Here is a 19,329-nt window from a genome sequence, read left to right on the forward strand (position 1 = left end):
CCCTCCTCCAAGCATTGTATTATAAATAAACCACCTCACACCGCTAGAGGGAGCTTTATGCCATAATTTACTTCAAAGGGGCTCCAATACTATAATGACTAATTTCACTATTTAGATGTTGCAACTATTAAAACAGCTGGAATGACAGCGGCTGATTGAGAGCTCGGTCTCAGGTTGCGACTAAACTTTCTACAAAGCCTGTCAGCTTCTCAAAATGACAAGCGTGCAGGGCCGTCGTCTGTCCGTCATCTAGAACAGCATGTTTGTCAGAATAGAGAGAGAGAGAGAAAAAACTCCACCGACAACCTGGCGTTGGCAGCGCCGTCAATCATGAACACATTTGGAGCAGCAGAGTCACATCACAAAAGCATCAATCTGTTGTTGACAGGCTCCTCATTAGTACACGGTTGTTCTTTAACCAGGGGATGTATGTTGTGCACATTTTGTGAGAGACAGAGCGAGAGATGGGAGTGAGGAGGTCAACAGGGAGGCAATAACTGCCAAATCAATGTCACACACGAGAGGCGAGTGGCGGTGGGCATCTCGATCTGTCCATCGGCCTCGCACGTCATACATAACTCCTGTTAGACTGACCGATCCACGAGGGCCAACAACCGCGACTGCGAGGACGATGCGGCCGTTGGAGCAAGAAACCCAGGCAACCAGACGTGTCTGCAGATGTGCAGTGGAGCTGAATACATAACCCGACTGTTTAACCTTCAGCTTCCTCAAATGCTCTCCGGGGAATAATATGTATCGGGCCGCGAGGAAGATATGTTCCACTTGTCGAGCGATTCCTTCATCCAAATACACTGGGGATTAATATCCCGTTAATTGTCTTCGAATATTTCAAAAGCTCCAACCGGATGAAATGAGGAGGCCGGTTATTTGCACTCATATAGTGATGACTGATGTGTGTCTTTGTCCAGAGAAAGGACTCAATGACGATACACCCCCTGACAGAACCGGGACAGGGGACGGCAGAGAGGATAATTTAACCTGATGTCATGTTCGTGATATTGAGATAACAATGTCCTTCATACCTAAAAAATATCCAATTATCGTCCGTCTCCTTCATCGTCCCCGCTGAAAGTCACCGGCGTGCGACTCGTGCGCAAGGTCCCGATCAAACAGGAGGCTGTTGTCAGTGACTGTTGTTGGTTTAAGGTTTCCAGGGCTATATTACGAGGAGGAGGGTAGAAATGTGACATATTTTGTGTCCACAGAAATCAACAGAAAGATAGTTAAAACTATAGAGTTATAGAAAATTAACGGTGATGAATTTGCTCTTTTTGTCGATGCCACTCTCGTCTGTTGCTCTGCTAAATATGATGCTACTGCAAGCAGCCAGTGAGCTTAGCTTAACACAAAGACTAGAGGGGAAACTGCTAGCCCATGAGCTAACTTCCTGGAGTCAAATTAGAGAAGAGTTTCTTTTAAAGGTGCTGAAAATGAGTGTGGGAGCATTTCTGTTGTCTCTCAACGGCTCTCAACACCAGTGGCTCAAGCTAATGGTGGTTACAGCGCGAACTGCGGCAAAAGTGCTGGAGCAAAGCTAACGAGAGGGCGAGGGCAACGCGTGGCCGGCGAGTGAGCACAGCTAACTGGAGGCTAACGGTCGTGAGCTAGCCAGCGGGGGCGGGCTAACCTGCACGTACGTGAACTACGTGGCTACCTGGCTACCGAAGCTCAATACATGGGGCGTCAGCCTCTGCTCAGGTCGACGTAACTCCACTGTGTCTTCACGTAGACGCTAGATGTTTCTCTGAATATCATGTAGAGTACCTATATAGGGGCTGGGTGGACTTCCGTTTCCCCGTGTCCAGTCTTAAGCTAAGCTAAGCTAAGCGACTACAAACTACAGCCTAATATTTAGTGCAGAGGTGAGTGGTATCAGGGTTCTCATCTAGCTGCCAGCAAAATATGTATTAATATGAAAGATGTATGTGGTAGTATATATAAATATATTTTGTTTTTTATTTTGTTTATTGTTGTTTTTTGTTGTTGTTTTATTTTCCTCTTTATTTTATATTAATTTTCTGATTTATTTTGATTTCAATTTAGGATAGGAATTTATAAGCATTTTTTGCTTCTGCCTATACCTTTTCAGTCTTTCTCTTTTGTATATTATCTAGGATAATATTGACTGAATAAAATACACAAACAAACAAACAAACAAAATAATTTCCCGAAAAGATGTCTTCAACATGATCTAAACAGAGAGGCAGCGCTTATGAGGGTAAAGTAGTGTGTAGCTACAGTAAACCCCATTACCAGCAGTTGAATGAATGATTGAAGAATAAAAACTCTGCTCAACCTTCAACATGTGGTGTGATGGGGGTTCCAATGCAACTTTATAATAATATTAACGCTGTTTTGGGGCTCTGCTCCATCGTCCTCGTGAAAGTCCCCCAAATTAACACCACGAAAAAAAGCAGTGAATCGTGAATGTAATGTCCGTCAAAACTGAAACACTGAAATCGGTTCACGTCTGTGAGACACAATCTAAAGAGGTGGACGACATCAGTCGACTCCTGAGTCTCTAACCTGGAGGAGCAGCTGTTGAACGGTTGAGTCACTTTCCTGTGTCGTTCATGCCAACAAGCAGCCGACTCACCGTTTTATTGCTAACTAATAGCTTCGCTTTCCTTTCCTCTTTATTGATCCTAGGACACTTTCATCACTTGCACAATCCATGTAGACCATTTGGCAACCAATTGTCACAGGAAAGAAGCTTAACTCCTACTGATAGCCTACACACATTAATAACTTTTTCTACTTCCTATTCGACTGATCCCCAAATTTCATCTATGATATTTCTGTGTCTCCACATTATCGAATCCATTTTTGATCGTCATCTGACCTGAATTCAGGATGGAAAATGGAAAATCCAAGAAAATCCAATGTTCTTCCAAACAGTTCAACTTTGCATCATCATCTAGCCTGCTCGTCTTAATATTCATTTGGAAGAATACTGTAATCATGAAATATAAATCAGTTTGATCCTAATAAATTCATATATTTACATAGCGTCGGTGCAGTTCATTCCAGGATGCGTCCAAACATCTCGCCAGGTGCAGGGTACAAAAATAGGAAAATGAAAAATCCCAATGCTTTCTCTTGACTGCAGGCCAAACGGGATCATGAGGCAGTTGAAGACTTTTTAACAGTCGCAGCACGATACAAAGAGGACAGTGTGCAGGTGTTCTTCCTTATGTCGAGTCAGCTATTTCCCATGTGGTTGAATTTCTCCCATGCTATGCTTGCTGTGGACCTTAGGGAGAAGAAAATGAATGTGTTCTCCAATATTGAAGTCCTTGGCGAGCGCATTTTGTTCATGTGTTTGGCAAGAACAATAGCGTTCCTCTTATTCTTTGCAAACTCCCATAATCCTTGTTTGCTTCCCATCTGTTGAAGGAAAAGAGTCTTCGCTCTTGTCGCCAGAGCAGATCCTAGCCACCTGTCGCCACCATTGTGTCCTTTGACAGGTAGACCACCCAGTAGACCATGTTAAAAGCCCCGAAGGACACTGGGAACAGGATCCGAGCGTACTTGTCAATTTTGCTGGTTCCTCCCATGCCGGCGGCGGTGGGCTGGGAGCACGGCGTCTGCTTGGGCTCCAGCCTGTTCCCCATCATGTGGATGCGCTCCAGCTTGGGCCCCAGCAGATGCTGCAGGGACGATGAGTCGGCGTCCTGCTTGCACGGCGTCGCCGCCATTACGTCCGGCGTGGACGCCGCAGCCTGCGGCGGCGCGATGTTCACCAGCTGAGCCGAGGAGGAGGCCACGCTGAGGAGGCTCTCGGACTTGGGGCCGGAGCGCGAGAGGGCGGAGGAGCCGCCGTTGACCCCGCCGACCAAAGGTCGTAGCACTCTCGCTCGGCCAACCCCCGACATGTTGGTGGTGGACGTGGCTCTCTGGTGGCTGCTGGCCTCTTGGTGGGAGATATAATTCATTCGCTTTCTCAGGTTGCCGTTGCTGTCGGGAATCTGATGAGACAGAGAAAGAAAGAAAAAAGATCTATCTACATTCTTAAGACCATTACACCGTTACAAAGTTCTTTGAGTGCAAATAATTAGCATTTCTTTCACAAACTGTTTCCCAGACAGCACGAATACTCTGCGGAAAAAGCAACGATCAAAGGACCAAACCGGGAGAAGTTAAGATTTTAAGTTGGTTTGAAATGGTCCGCTTATCTTCTTTAACCCTTGTGTTGCCTTAGGGTCATTTTGAGCCGAATCAATATTACACCCTCCCCCCGCCTTAGGATTAATTTGACCCCATTCAATGTTTAATGTCGGTGTTCTTTCGGTAGTCAACAAACAAACATAAAGTGCCTCACACTTAAACTTGGAAAACAATATTAATTCTAATAATTTTCTGGAGGTTTTAATTGCTGGCGTCAAATTGAACCCAAAGGGTAAAATATGTTAGTAAATATAAAGGTAACAGGAGGGTGAAACATTGAATCGGGTCAAAATGACCCTAAGGCAACACAAGGGTTAATAAGATAAAATTATTCAATTCAATTCAATTCAGTTTATTTGTATAGCCCATTTTCACAAATTAGAAATTTGTCTCGGAGGGCTTTACAATTTGTACATTTAGACGTCCCATTCCAAAACCTCACATCAGATCAGGAAAAACTCCCAAACAACCTTTCACGGGGGAAAAAAGGGAAGAAACCTTCAGGAAAGCAACAATTATCATCATGAATTGGTGTATGTGTCAAATTGATTCGGTCAAGAAAAAGTTATCAGCATTTCAAAAAGTCAAATATCAATGTTAGTATCATTACAGTCTCCCAGTATTGGTCGGACAGTATTGATCTATAGTCTGACCTATATATCTATATATCTATATAGATATATAGATAGATATATAGATAGATATATAGACAGATATATATATACTTAAGTGAAGCATTTAAGTGCCACTTTAGAGTCTGAAGGTTGTTTCAGAAGCTTTTATATCCTATTCAGGTAAAAATCATAGATAATAAAATATCCGACCAACATTTTTAACAAACTGATACATATTGCTTTTTACTAAGTGACACTGGTATGCATTTCAAATGAAATTTTCTGGTCTGTTGTTTTCTTGAACCGTGGAGAACCAGTTGAGAGAAAATTGTTTGAAGATTAATTGTGTGAATAATCACATTCCTCCTGTCTGCCGCAGGTTTTAAGGCGTTTTGCTGTCAAGTTGCCATCTCTGAAAGACCTCATCCTATTGATCTGTTCACGGCCCCCCTGACCCAGATGGACGTCATCTGGAAGCGGACGATACGCAGATGTCACTTACCAAGGCTTTCACTCATTTCATACAAGCTTAAGACAGAAAGTAGGTATAGCACTTCATCGGGGCGGTAATGCCGTACAGCCTCAAAGGAGATTATCCTTTGAGAGTTCATGTTTTCAACCAGGGAGAGTGTGATGCTGGTTCTGACGCCTTTGCAGGAATTATCCAACCCCCCCATCCTAACCTTTGAAAGTGAAAGAGTGTAATTGTGTATCCTGTGTGTGTGTGCGTGTGTGTGTGTGTGTGTGTGTGTGTGTGTTTGCCATTATATCAGGGTGGAGGTCAAGGGCTTAGGGCCTGCAACCGTCAATCCAGGGCCTTATCGCCAAGCCCTTTGGTTAGCTCTCGAGGAAAAGAGTATTAATTCTTTCCCCCGTAGCCTTTTTTTTCCTGAAACCTAAATACAGATGTACCCAGGCAGCGTTGCCGTGGCAACCTACTAATCCACCGAAGTGATGTTGTCACCATAATGCGTTCAGGCGTGATTACGCCACACTGGGATTGGAACTGGAGGGTTCAACTTAGAGAAGTGAGTGTAAAACCGACATATGCATTGCTGGGTTACGTCAGCTCCGGTGGCGGGTTAACAGAAGGCCTACGTACACAAAGCTCTCTCTTTTGGGAAGAACATGAAGTCTTCTATTCCCACGTGTCAACACACTGTTGGCGCAGCACCCTAAATATACATTATTCGAACAGCGATTCGTAACACCTTCGTCATATCTGACTGGGAGCTCTGAAATAGCGCCGCGGCATATTCATGAATTCCGATCCAGTCCGTATGTCAGCTGCCAAGGTGTCGATGTGATTTGACTCAGCTAGTGGTGCAGAAACGGGAGATCATAGCAAAAGGAGCGTTTCAAAGCAAACACCGTCATTGAGAAACAGCTTCGTACTGCCGTGAAGATCTGCGCTGCGAAGCTGCTTCAGATCCCGTTTTTTTTTCTTTCACTTTCAAATTTTTTCAGCTTTAACCCTCCTGTTACCTTTAGGGTCAATTTGACCCCATTCAATGTTTAATTTCGGTGTTCTTTGGGGTCAATTTGACCCCAGGCTGTTTTTCACTGTGTCAAACATATAAGAAATATCAACTTTTTTATATATTTAAAGGGCTATTTAGGTAGTCAACAAACAAACATAAAGTACCTGACACTTAAACTTGGGAAACAATATTAATTCTAATAATTTTCTGGAGGTTTTAATTGCTGGGGTCAAATTGACCCCGAGGGTAAAATATGTTAGTAAATGTGAAGGAAACAGGAGGGTTAAATGAGAGTCAAATAAACATCTGCTGAATTTAAGGCTGTATAAAAGCTAAATTAGTCCACATATACTTTTTTTTTGGGGCCCCCACCTAAAAGAAAACCCACAATATCCGTTTAAGTGTACGTTATATTTTGAATATATTCACCACATGACCTTTTCCATCGTACTCGTTGGGGAACAGAAGCTGTTATCATATGTTCTCTTCAAAGCCACCGGACACTTTTGACAAAAGCAGTAATCCCAACACACAGGAGATAACAGCAAGGTAAAGAAAATGTTCAAAGTACATGGCGTTGCTCCCACGCTGGTCCTCCTGTCTACTGTATAATCTGACAATGGATAAGTACCTCACACAACCCTTCTTCAAAAACACCCGTACTGTCCCTTTAAGAGTGCCATTGCACTGTCCACCTCAATGACCACGTTTCCCCAGCGTGTTGTTTCTGTGGCCACAGCATCGTGTGTGTGTGATCAGGTCGATAGAATTCACATTTTGACAATTTCCAGGAGCACTGGCAGCCCTGGGGTAATGTTTATGTAATTCACCACATCATCAAAAGTCAAAGAAAAGCGGAAAAAGAATAGGGAGTGACCACTAAATAGTGGTTTTGTGTGTCACCGCCGATGTATTAGGTCTAGCGTGGTGCTAAACATGATCAGATACTAAACTCACATCCTGGGATCAGATTTCTCCGGTTACCCCTGGAGCTCAAATCCTCTCTGAGCACGAGCAGAGCTGAAGGTCCTCCAGCAGGCCGGCCCACGCCTGGCCGCTCAAAAGTCTCGGCTGAGGGCCAGATACAGTAAGCACATAATATGGGCCACGCTGTGTAAGTGCTACTCCACGTTAAGTGTAATCAGCCCGTTCGCCAAGGGCCACTTTGCGGGAAGCGGGGAGAAAAAAAGAAAATCACCTGCAGCGCTTCCCCCGTGTCCTTGACCTTGACGGGCGTGGTTTGGGGCACCGGGGGACACTTGGCCGGCTTCTTCTTGGCGCGCTCCATCTGCGCGTTGGTGAAGTAGTTCACGGCGGCGAACTCGATGAGGGCGGAGAAGACGAAGGCGAAGCAGACGGCGATGAACCAGTCCATGGCGGTGGCGTAGGAGACCTTGGGAAGGGAGTGGCGGGCGCTGATGCTGAGCGTCGTCATGGTGAGGACCGTGGTGATGCCTTCGATGGGAATCGGAAAAAACAGGGAACGCCAAACATATGAGTGATAGTGGACACACGATCTGTGCTGCAAGTCAAAATATTATGATATTATAATTTAGGATTAAGACGAAATATCTATGAAACTCATTTTGGCCCCGCTTTTTTCCCAGCATGCATTGCGTGAAACACCATCACATTGTAAATGAGAATGAAACCCCCTGCAGGAGAGTTCCTTCATGCAATTGCCAAATAAATGGTGATAAAGATCATTTGTGCAGTGCTTAATAACCCATGTGCATTATGTTGCTCTCCATCAGCACATTTCATTAACCGAATGCGGGGGATAATGAACCAAATATATGTGGCTGTCTGATGTGGGAGAAACACAATATTTACACCTGCATGTGCTTTTGGGAAATATAGGGAGCAGTTGTAGACGCAGCACGAACATATAAGGACCGTAAAAAAAAGTAGATATGACTGTATACGTTTAACTTAATGGGTTTTATTTCAGCCTGTAAGCTCCGCCTCCAAATAATGAAACTACAAGTTTGATGTGTGTCAAAAGATATCACACCACCAAGAGCTTCACAGTACATCTCCTACTCTACAAATGTGGAATCTCGTGGAATCTCACCAACTGTTTTGTATTTGGTGTATTTTCACAGGATTTTACCCTCTGGCTGCGGATATTTTTGTACTTTAGCTTCCTCTGAAAATAGTGAAACAGATGCCAAATCTCAGTTGTAGTTTAAACAAGGAGAGATGAGAATCTAAGTCCTCGAAAATAACTATAGTTCCCGATTTGGACCCTTTCCCAGAATGCAAGTGGCCCAACGTGACCCAATCGCAACTGGGTCACAGGCCAAAAACTGAGTGTTGAATGGATAGATCAAATGACACTTTTCTTCAGCAATGTGTCGGTTGGACTCATTTTAACTGTAACAATAGTACTGAGCAGAAATGTTAAGTTCATTATTATGTTGTATGTTGCAAACAGGAAACCCTGGTTATGAAGTTACGCAATAACAATGCAGGGGGTGAGATGGGGGAACATGCCAATTTATAACTTAATTTCTCATGTCTTACCTGAATTTTTTATTATTCTGCAAACATATTTATACGTGCCTCAGAGCACAAATGATGAAAGCATCTCATATTAAAACCTAATTCATTCAACAACAACACAACTTTGAGAAACGCCCTTTCATCCTCATCCACTCTTGTCATATTTAACTTATATTATATATTTTAAAAAGCTTCTGTTGAGGATTTCAAATTACCGTCAGTCCTATACATTATGTTGTATGACGCCTAGAAAAATGAAAATATGCTGTGATGTTGTTGTATTTTTATAAATGTAATTGATGGTGCTGTCAGAATGCTGCTGGAGCACCGGGTTCATAAGTTTTAGAACAACAAATATGGATCGAAGCACAATAATTAGTTTGATAAAAACATGTTGTAAATTTTAGAAAAAGATCAATCTTTTGACTTCTGCAATGTTTTCGAGTTATTGAAAAGTATAATAATATTATAACTTGAAACGTGACAAAAGGGGATACATTTATAATATTATAATACATCATATATATATGTTTAGTTATGTAATCATGAAACATGAGCAAACTATAGAATTACATTTTCTGATTATTACACATATGATTAAAATGTAACTGGCTGTTCGGAGCTAATTACATTTTATATCACTCTTCAATTAACTTTCTATTATTATATACTTATTATTTTTGTGCAGAAATAAAAAACAAGCAAAACGAAACCTTGTGGTAAATATAATTGGTAATTTTAATTTTTCATGCGGCCTTAACACTATAAATATAAACCTCATATAAGTAGCACATGGCTTGTTTTGAATGGTTGAATAGCTCTTGATTGGGTTTTCTTTATGTTAAATTTAAAATCTGTACACAAAATTGATTAATAAAGGCTCTCACAGGGCACCATTGAAACGCATTTAGAGGGGTATAAATATGACATTGTTCACTTTATGAGAGCCAAAACCTGTTCATGTAAACCTGCATTTCATCAAAATGTTGTCTTCCTCCTGCTGTCAGATGTTTAAACCAGTGTTAAAACCAATAGCAGAGAATTAGCATTGCATTAGGCAATCTTAATCAAAATTAAAAACAACATTATCTTAATATAATAATCACCTGGAGAGACACACATGCGTCAAGTAAGAAGCCAACAGCGAGCCGAGGGGCTATGAGGGATGAGGGACGAGGCATGAGGGATGAGGGATGAGGCATGAGGGATGAGGGATGAGGCATGAGGGATGAGGCATGAGGGATGAGGGATGAGGGATGAGGCATGAGGGATGAGGGATGAGGCATGAGGGATGAGGCATGAGGGATGAGGCATGAGGGATGAGGGATGAGGGATGAGGCATGAGGGATGAGGGATGAGGGATGAGGCATGAGGGATGAGGCATGAGGCATGAGGCATGAGGGATGAGGGATGAGGGATGAGGGATGAGGGAGGTGTGTGAGGTCTACGTACCGAAGACTGTGCGCGCCGGGACCGATTCTTTATTTATCCAGAAGGACACTTGGGAGAGGATGACTGTCATGATGCAGGGGATGTACGTCTGGATCATGAAGTAGCCCATTTTACGTTTCAGGTGAAAGTAGACCGTCATCACCACGTATTCACCTGGAGGAGCAACAGGAGGGAATCAGTTTGAAGAAGAGAGAAAGCCACTCGACGAGTCGAGATGGCAGGAGGAGGAGCACGTCTTACCTGTGATGGATTTAATGGTTTCGCTGGAGACCGTCTGTCCGATGAGATCGTACTGAACGAGACTGGAGGACTCGGGAGGGACCACCACGGAATGCTGAGGCCCTTTGGTCCACGTGTAGATGATCTCTGTTTTTGGATAAGCATCTGTAGGCAAACAGCAGAGCGCCCCCCCGATCACAATGTGAGTCGCTGTGAACAGGGCAGTGGTAAAAACAGATCTCATTTTACATAGCTATAAGTGTATATTTATATATATATATATATTTGTATGTATATATATTCATATATATATGGATATTTATATGTATATATACATATATATATATATATTTATATATATATATTTATATATATTTGTATGTATATACATAAATATATGTATAGATATGTATATATTGACAATACAGGTATATATATATATGTATATATACATACATATATATATATGTAAATATATACATATATAGATATATATAGATTTATATATATTTGTATGTATATATATGTAAATATATACATATATAGATGTATATATATATATATTTATATATATTTGTATGTATATATATACATAAATATATGTATAGATATGTATATATTGACAATACAGGTATACATATATATATATATGTATACCTGTATTGTAAATAAAGATACATTTGAAGGACTTCTTGACCTCCCCCCCACATCTTTGATGATTTCATGGATCACCTCCTCTCCTCCCTCCCATCTGTCTCCTGACTGGCCGTGAAGTCATTCACAACCTGCGCTCATGAGAGACGCAGCCCGGATGTACACTCGTGAAGCGACTTGAACGCGTTTCTTTTTCCTTGTCTATTCCCGCTCCGCTCCACGAGCTCCCCCCAGCTAGCTGATTGGCTGTGAGCTGAGACCGGCACATGGACTTTGGGCATTTACCCGAGAATGATATGTGAATATAAAGGAATAACACTGGCTATACACGCCTGACCCCACTTTAGCTTTATTAATACCGTAAAGGTAAATTTTTGAAGTATGTATCAGTGGATTCCTTGGGTGTAACATGGAGACGCTATTACGTGGATATTATTTCAACGTTGTTGTAATGGGGAATGCATCAGCGGACAGGGGAGCGTTAGGGTTCGGGTCAAAAGTGTATATTCTATTCTAACTTATGCAACGTATCTTCATGCAATGATATCTTGCAAAAAAGTTACTCCTCATTTTCCTACTAAGCCAGCAACACGTGTCAATTTCCACCTGTTCCACGCATACGCTGTTTTCTGAATAAACTTCCTTCTTCACAGGAAACAAGTTGGTTCGGTTTGGGCAACAAATGGAGTTGTTCAGGTTTCTGAGAAAAGTTCGTGAAACACAAACACAAAATTGCTAACATAATTCGGGAAAAGATCGCGGTTTGAGTTTAAACGATTATGGAGGTGGCGTAGCTAAAGTACGGAAGTGACGCGACGTATTAATATACGTTTTAAAACCCTGCGCGACCCGCACAGCGGTCTCCTTGGTGAAAGAGCTTCTTCAAGAGCTGCTTGCTGCTGCTGGAGTAATGAAGGTTGATGAGAGCCGTGGGAGTGAATCGACACAAGTAAAGCTATAAAATCAAAACAAGCAGCTGAAAGACTCTTAAAGGACCCTTCACGCCACCGAAATAGTGCAATGTGGTCAGAGTCAAAGTTTGCGGAGGTCCCATCTGCCATTTATTCTCTCGCTCACGCGCCACGCCGACAGATTGACGCTCCACCGCGTCTGACATCAGGACATTTTTATAAAATCCGAAACAGTTTTTATTTGTATTTTTTCAGTGTCTCGCGGTTTGTATCCCGACCGGCTCGGCCGGTCTTTTGCCCGCCGCTCCCCGCCGAAAAGAAATGACTCCGGTGTGTCATGGAGGGGAACGCCACGCCAAGTCCAGATGGAGAAACAGAAGAAGAAGAAAAAAAAGAGACGGGGAGAGAGAGTGAGAGAAAGTGACGGAGGAAGGATGAAGGCCGGGCAGACGGAGGGAAAATGAGCTCACACACACACTAACACACAAACACACACAAACACACACTTCAGCTATGTAAAGTAGCTGCATAGGTCTGCGCTGTCCTGAGGCAGAGGAAAGGATTCTGACCTTTCCTTCGCTTCAGGCCTTATCAGATCCTTGGTCCCTTCCTCCTGACTGCAGGCTAACAGCAGCAGAGCCGGATGGTGAGAGGAGGAGGAGGAGGAGGGGGAGGAGGAGGAGGAGGAGGAGGGGGAGATGACAATAACTGAGAAATGTGAATTTGTCCTCTGCAATGTCACCACTCTGGGTAATTGTGCGTGTGAAAGCGGACTCGTTGTCTTTTCCGTTTCCTTTTCTCCCGCGGATGTAATCTTCATATCGCCGCTCATCTCCGATAAGACGGAGCCGAGAAAACTCCTTTTATTTCAGATAAGTCTTTTTCTGCTGACCCGCTGTTAGAATCACGATACACACCGCTGCTGAGCCAGGCCTCCATTGTTCCCAGTAAACAATGAGACGTTCAGCATTAGTATGAGCGCGCGTTGAGTGCTCAGCGTCTTCTCCCCACGGAGGCGGAGTCAGGTGGTCGAAAACATGACGATCGTATTTTGTCCTTTAGCTTGAAGTAGTGAATGACTTTATCTGAATACGTGAGGTATCTCGTTTTCTATATTTAAAAAAAGCATTAATTGGATGTTTTCAAGGTTGAAAGTACGTTCTTCATTTTCACGGAAAGATGCCAATTTGTCACGTGTCACAGAGCCCGGGTCCCCCACTGACCCTTATGAACAGAGCCTGGTTCCCCCACTGACCCTCATGAACAGAGCCTGGTTCCCCCCTGACCCTCATGAACAGAGCCCTGCCCCCCCTGACCCTCATGAACAGAGCCCCGCTCCCCCCTGACCCTCATGGACAGAGCCCCGACCCTCATGGACAGAGCCCCGCCCCCCCCTGACCCTCATGAACAGAGCCCCGCCCCCCATACCCTCATGAACAGAGCCCCCTGACCCTCATGAACAGAGCCCCCCTGACCCTCATAAACAGAGCCCTGCCCCCCCTGACCCTCATGAACAACTTTATTTGACTTATTTGATCTTATATGTTATATGTTTTTGCTTGTTGTTGTTTTGTTTGTGTGCCAAGTCAAATTCTTCACGTGTCTAACACTCGTAGCAAATGCATGTTTCTGATTCTGATTCTGATGCAGTTCAAATGTTGATCTCAGATGTTAATTGGTGTGTTCTAGAGGTGCTTGAAGGCCGATGTATTCCAGCCTGTATGCACAGCTAAGCTTCACATTCACGACACAGACATGAGGGCCTCCTGCGAACAACTCAAACTATTGCTCTGATAATCTCGTCACTCGTTTCTTTTGGGTCCTCTCGCCCTTTTCCCTGGAGTCGCTCCATTCTCACTTCGACGGATGAACAGCCCGCGAGGGCAAAACATGCAGAAACCACCTGCTGTGTGTATGCGGCTCGCCAACCGCGACGCCTCCTGTTTAGTGGTGCCGAGCGATCCGGTGGGTCTCCTCTCCTGTGAAACGACACCGGGGGGCTCGCAGAATGCAGCGTGGAGGCTCCTCAGGGACGGGGGTTTATTTGTTTACGGAATCAGACACAAAGCGCTGAGCGGCATTCAGGATTCTTAGAGGATGTCTCTCCCAAATAAGGGGCGACTGTGGGTCAGTCTTTCAATCGGGGGATGGGCGGTTCATTCCTCGCCCTAGTCGATGTGTCCTTGAGCAAGACACTTAACCCTGAAACGCTCCCTGTGAAATGTTACGTAATATGAGAATGAAAAAACATGCACGAATGCTGCGTGTATTTGAATCTGGAGAGAGGTCAGAGGTCGAGCAGCGGCGATATTGTACGCTTTCAGACCTTTTTCAGAGGCCCTGCAGTAGTACACACACACACACACACACACACACACAGGACTTACAGCTTCCAAATTTGAGGGGGCACGCATGTCCATCCATGGGGAAGTTCACAAGCTTCATGGGACACTGGGCTCTGATGGTCAACCTGTTGCAGTCCAGAGAAGAGTTGCACAATAAAGGATCACACACACACACACACACACATATTAAACGTTAGTAGAGGAATGGCAGCGATGGGCTGCAGAGCCGTGCGGGTGGTTCTTGTGACATAAATACCCATCAGTGCTGTGCCGGAGGGTTAACACATCGAAACCTCCTCACTAGGAGCGGTTACATGACGTGTTGTATTGAATTGAAGATGTTTTTAAAGTGTGGCAGCCTCTGCTCTGCCTGCACACGGCTCTGTTTACACATCGTGAGCCAGTGGGTTTCGACTTCACGGCAAATCTGCTCAGTTGCTTTAAATCAAACAAAGTCTGCCTTTTATTTTCTCTTCATCGCCGCAAGCAGCCGAAGAATATAGAAACCGAATGATGCGAGGAGCCCGTTTCACCGACACACACGTTAAAGTGGGACGAAATAGAGGCGCGTGTTTCGAATAAACCCGTTTAAGGACGTTCGGGCTTCAAGTTCCGGCTCCGCGTGACGATGGCGCGCCCGACAGTACCTCATGGTGTACAGGATGGTGCCGTTCTTCATGATGCGGAAGAGCCTGTTGGGGGCCGTCATGTTGTGAGCCACGGACTTCTTGCCGTTCCTGAAGAAGGTGTCCGGCGTCCACACTTTGGTCACCATCAGGTTGTTCAGCCGCAGGATCTCGATGGACCCCTCGTACATCAGCCTCCGGTCCACCCACGTCTGCCGAAAGAACACGTCCATCGTGTACTCCTGTGTGGACGGAACGCAAGGCGAACGCCGGAGGTCACGGGGGCTTGAAGGACATCACATCGAGATTATCTGAACAGAGTCCGGCGGGCTCTTCTGTGACGGCCGTATTTGGAACGTCGAGTGAACTTAGCACAACGAGAGAGTTACACGTACCATTTCAACATCCGAGACGGGCCCGAAACTGGTCACATAAATGTCCGTCTTGACCTCCGTCACGGATTCTGTGGAGCCGACGCAACAGATAAAGTGCACCGTTAAGTTTGAAACCCTTCTGTGGTGTCACCGTCCGGCCTCCAGTCTTGACCACTGTTCACATTATAGGCCCATCAAAACCCAGGAGACATGCGATAGCTTATCCAGGGCTGGATGCCTTTGGATAACGGGAGTGGGGGAGGGAGGGAGGGAGGGAGGTGGGGGGTAAAAAGCATAATCCTGTTTGATTTATTTTATTTTTTGTTCCTCCCAGTGAATCAATGTGCAGGCAGACTGTTGACTGTAAGTGCAGCTGCAGCGCATGCAGACGCGTATCTATGTTAGAAAGACGCTCTTAACATGAGACACGATGTAGGGGGAGAAAAACAGATCCGTACTTTTAGCAATTGAACTTCCATGCATTAAACGTTTGTCCTTGAACACACACACACACACACACACACACACACACACACACACAGGCTGGTTATGTAACCACATTCGCTTACACGTGCGAGCTTACATGCCCTCTTCTGACGGCAAAACGACCAGGCTTACAGGATCAAGTCTGAACCATCGCGTGTGATGTGACATGTTCTATAATGAAAATACAGTTCTCCTCACGTGGTTCTTCCTATGTTTTTGTGTGTGTGTGTGTGTGTTTTTCGGGCATTTGATGCAGTTTTTCTGATTTAAAGGGACAGTTTACCACCAAAATCAAAGATACACACTGTTCCTCTTGTCTTTGGATGTAAGTTCCCTTGCTCCGTGAACAGCTCACAATAAGGTCTGGATTAACTCCAGTAACCGGGTCCTGATTCCTGAATTGACACACACACACTGCTGTTGAGTTCTTTTTTTTAAAATGTACTTTTTTTTCCTTCTTTGAGCACAAGCCATGTGACAATGGTGTCCCATTACTCACAACTCACGCCAAAACAATCTAGACTGATTTAAATGTGTATTGTTGACTTTGGAGTGAACTGTCCCTTTAAGGCTGTACAAATCACATGGACTTAAAGGATGTATTTGGTGCTTTTGTCGTGACCTTAATGCACTTCATGGCACATCTTTTAGCCTTAAAAAGAAAAAGTCAAATAAAAATAATAAATGTACTCATTCTCTTTTTATTAGGAGCATTTCAGATGTGACACATAATCACTTAACCAGTCTTTAGGGTATATTTGGTTCTTAATTTACCTTTCTTGCACTTATAACACAATACTATATTGCACAAAATAGTTAAATACAATATTAAAGTTGGCTGCCTTTTATTTGGAAGATGTCCTATGATGTATTGGTATAGTTTTCATATTAAATATAGCTCCCATAGTGGACTACGTACCCCCGAATCCCGGTCGCAGCCTGTTGTCGTAGCCGTCCAGAAGTCGGTCCAGAATGCGAGTAAAATTCTCCGGATAGATCCTTTCATCCTTTTTTGTCTGTCCAGAGATTTTCTTCACACTGGAAAGAAGAAGAAGAAGAAGAAGAAGAAGAAGAAGAAGAAGAAGAAGAAGAAGAAGAAGAAGAAGAAGAAGAAGAAAAAAAAAAAGAATTAGAGTACCATAACTTCAGTGCGGTAAAAAAAAGAATCGCAGGAGGAGGAGAAAGCTCTGGTTTCAGCACCGCGGACAGCGGCGGACACTTTGGGGACTCACCAAGTGGCCAAACAGAAAAAGTAGAGGAGGGTCCGGATCCACGCGGGCCACATCGCTGTGGCCGGCTCCTTCTTCTTCTGGGCAGAAACCATGTTCGCATGCCATGCTTCAAGCCTGTTCACATGTCACCCGGCGCCCCTGTGTGTCCCGGGGAGGGCAGAGCGGCGCGCGCGGAGCCTCTGTGCCGCTCCTGCATGCGGTCTCTCCAGACGGGAACACGCAGCCGCACGCACTCGCACGCACGCGCACACACGCGCGCACACACAAACACCTCCAACCCTCAGCCGCGGTCACCTCTCGTCTCGGATCCGAGCTGCTGCTGCTGCTGCTGCTGCTGTCGCTGGCGTCCAGAGAAAGAACCAATCAAATGCCTCTCTCTGTCTCCTTGTCTCCTTCACTCTCTTGTTCGCTTCCTCCCTCGCTCCCTCACTCTCTGCCTCTGTTTGCTCTCTCCTTCTCCCTCTCACACTATATCATGCTCTTTGGTCAGGACACAGTGGAGACGTGCACTGCTTTGAAAATGACTTCAACAAAGTCACAGCTGTGACCGCAGGACCCCCCCCCCCCCCCCGCGCGCACCCCTCACGCCCCGCCCCCTTTTCTGTCAAAACTGGGAAACGAAGGAGGCAGACTGGCCCGTTCATCTCCTCGACCTGAGCATCTTAGGTGTTTCCCAACATCATTACCCCCCACCCCCACGCACACATAAAACAACCTTTTTTTTTGTTCATTCAACTTCTATTTGATTACTGGTTTTCCCAGATGACCTTTGACCCCCCAGCACCAAGCCGCTGCTTTTTGACGACGCTATTGGCAGCCTAGATTGCCACCAAGCTGAACTAGTTTCAGCAATGCATTGGTGAGCGCCTGTATTATAATTCAAATGGGTCAGTCTTGTCGCAATACGCAATTACACACACACACACACACACACGCACAGACGCACAAAATCACACAGGTACTGTAGAGGAACTGGGACAAGCCACATGCTGCTTCACAGATTTCTCTGCACCTGAGACAAGCACAAGACCTTCACTGTGTGTGTGTGTGTGTGTGTGTGTGTGTGTGTGTGTGTGTGTGTGTGTGTGTGTGCGGGTGTGTGCGTGTGTGTGTGTGTGTGCGCGTGTGGCTCTGAAGGTGAAGTGCGGGTAGATCTCACAGGATAAACAAGATGTCTGGGTTCCACCACACTGGCTTTCCTGATTAGTTTTGAAGTGCATACAGTATAAACGCACACACACACACACACACACACACACAGAGAGAGAGAGAGACTGGGCTAAAACAGAAGCCACTTAGTGCAAAAGGGAGGGCGAGGAAGCATTATGCTGATGCGTTTACATGCGGGGCTGAAGTCATGCAGTGTATCTTATAACGCAGCTCCTGCACAGCCGCCCACCGCGGTCCTCCCACAAGACACCAGGGCGGCTCTGTGGGTGATGAGTAACGTGCTCTTTGTGGGGGCAGGCTTTCCTCACAGTGAATCCTGTTTATTCTTCGTCAGACATTTGATTACAATAAGCTTATTTTTAATGAGAGCACTTTGCGGCAAACTGTACAAAATATAGGTTGTGAAAGTATTTGAATATTCAACAGAAGTCAAATGCCCCGAAATGTCAGTAGAGTGAGAAAAGAGTCACAAGTCGGCCTTATTATGCCACGCTGACCTTTCCCTGTCAGTCCGTCCTGTGAACTGCAGTATGTGACGGATTAGTGGGCCGCGAGTCACATGTGGAGCACTAAAGATTTCTCATCTACATTCTGTTTGGTTGTGTGCGTCTTGAGACAGGCTCTTCTGCTTTGTGCGCTATCTGCCCCTCAGTAGAAATACCTTCTATGATAACCCAGTTCTTCATCAGTGTGAGCGTAGGAGCCTGTGTGTGTGTGAAGGAGCAAGGTAGACGCGGTGAGGCACAGCTCTGTGATGGCTGCTGCTCGTGTTGTGAAGGGTTGAGGGCCATGACCTCCTGGAGGATCTACTCGGGGCCTGATGACAGCCTACACACACACACACACATATACGCACTCAGACTCACACACACACACACACATACGCACTCACACTCACACACACACACACTCACCTACAGCTGAAGACTGCTGTCTTTACTGCGTGGCGTCTACACAGCGATACACATTGCAGATGCATACACTACCGTTCAAAAGTTTGGGGTCATCCAGACAATTTCGTGTCTTCCATGAAAACTCACTTTTATTTATCAAATGAATTGAAAATTGAATA

At 44.9% G+C, this 19,329-nt stretch overlaps 1 protein-coding gene across 1 annotated transcript; it reads right to left on the reverse strand.

The window, feature by feature from the left end:
- Positions 1 to 3,452: 3,452 nt before the first annotated feature.
- On the reverse strand, positions 3,453 to 17,179 carry gabra4 (gamma-aminobutyric acid type A receptor subunit alpha4). The gene is made up of 9 exons (XM_056439966.1): positions 17,088 to 17,179; positions 16,775 to 16,893; positions 15,391 to 15,458; positions 15,017 to 15,237; positions 14,412 to 14,494; positions 10,481 to 10,624; positions 10,241 to 10,393; positions 7,482 to 7,738; positions 3,453 to 3,989 (listed from the first exon to the last, which is right to left on the reverse strand). The coding sequence occupies exons 1-9, from the start codon at positions 17,177 to 17,179 to the stop codon at positions 3,453 to 3,455; spliced, it is 1,674 nt and encodes a 557-aa protein (XP_056295941.1).
- Positions 17,180 to 19,329: the final 2,150 nt, after the last annotated feature.

This window comes from Pseudoliparis swirei, chromosome 19 (genome assembly GCF_029220125.1).
Source record: "Pseudoliparis swirei isolate HS2019 ecotype Mariana Trench chromosome 19, NWPU_hadal_v1, whole genome shotgun sequence".
Lineage (NCBI taxonomy): Eukaryota > Metazoa > Chordata > Actinopteri > Perciformes > Liparidae > Pseudoliparis > Pseudoliparis swirei.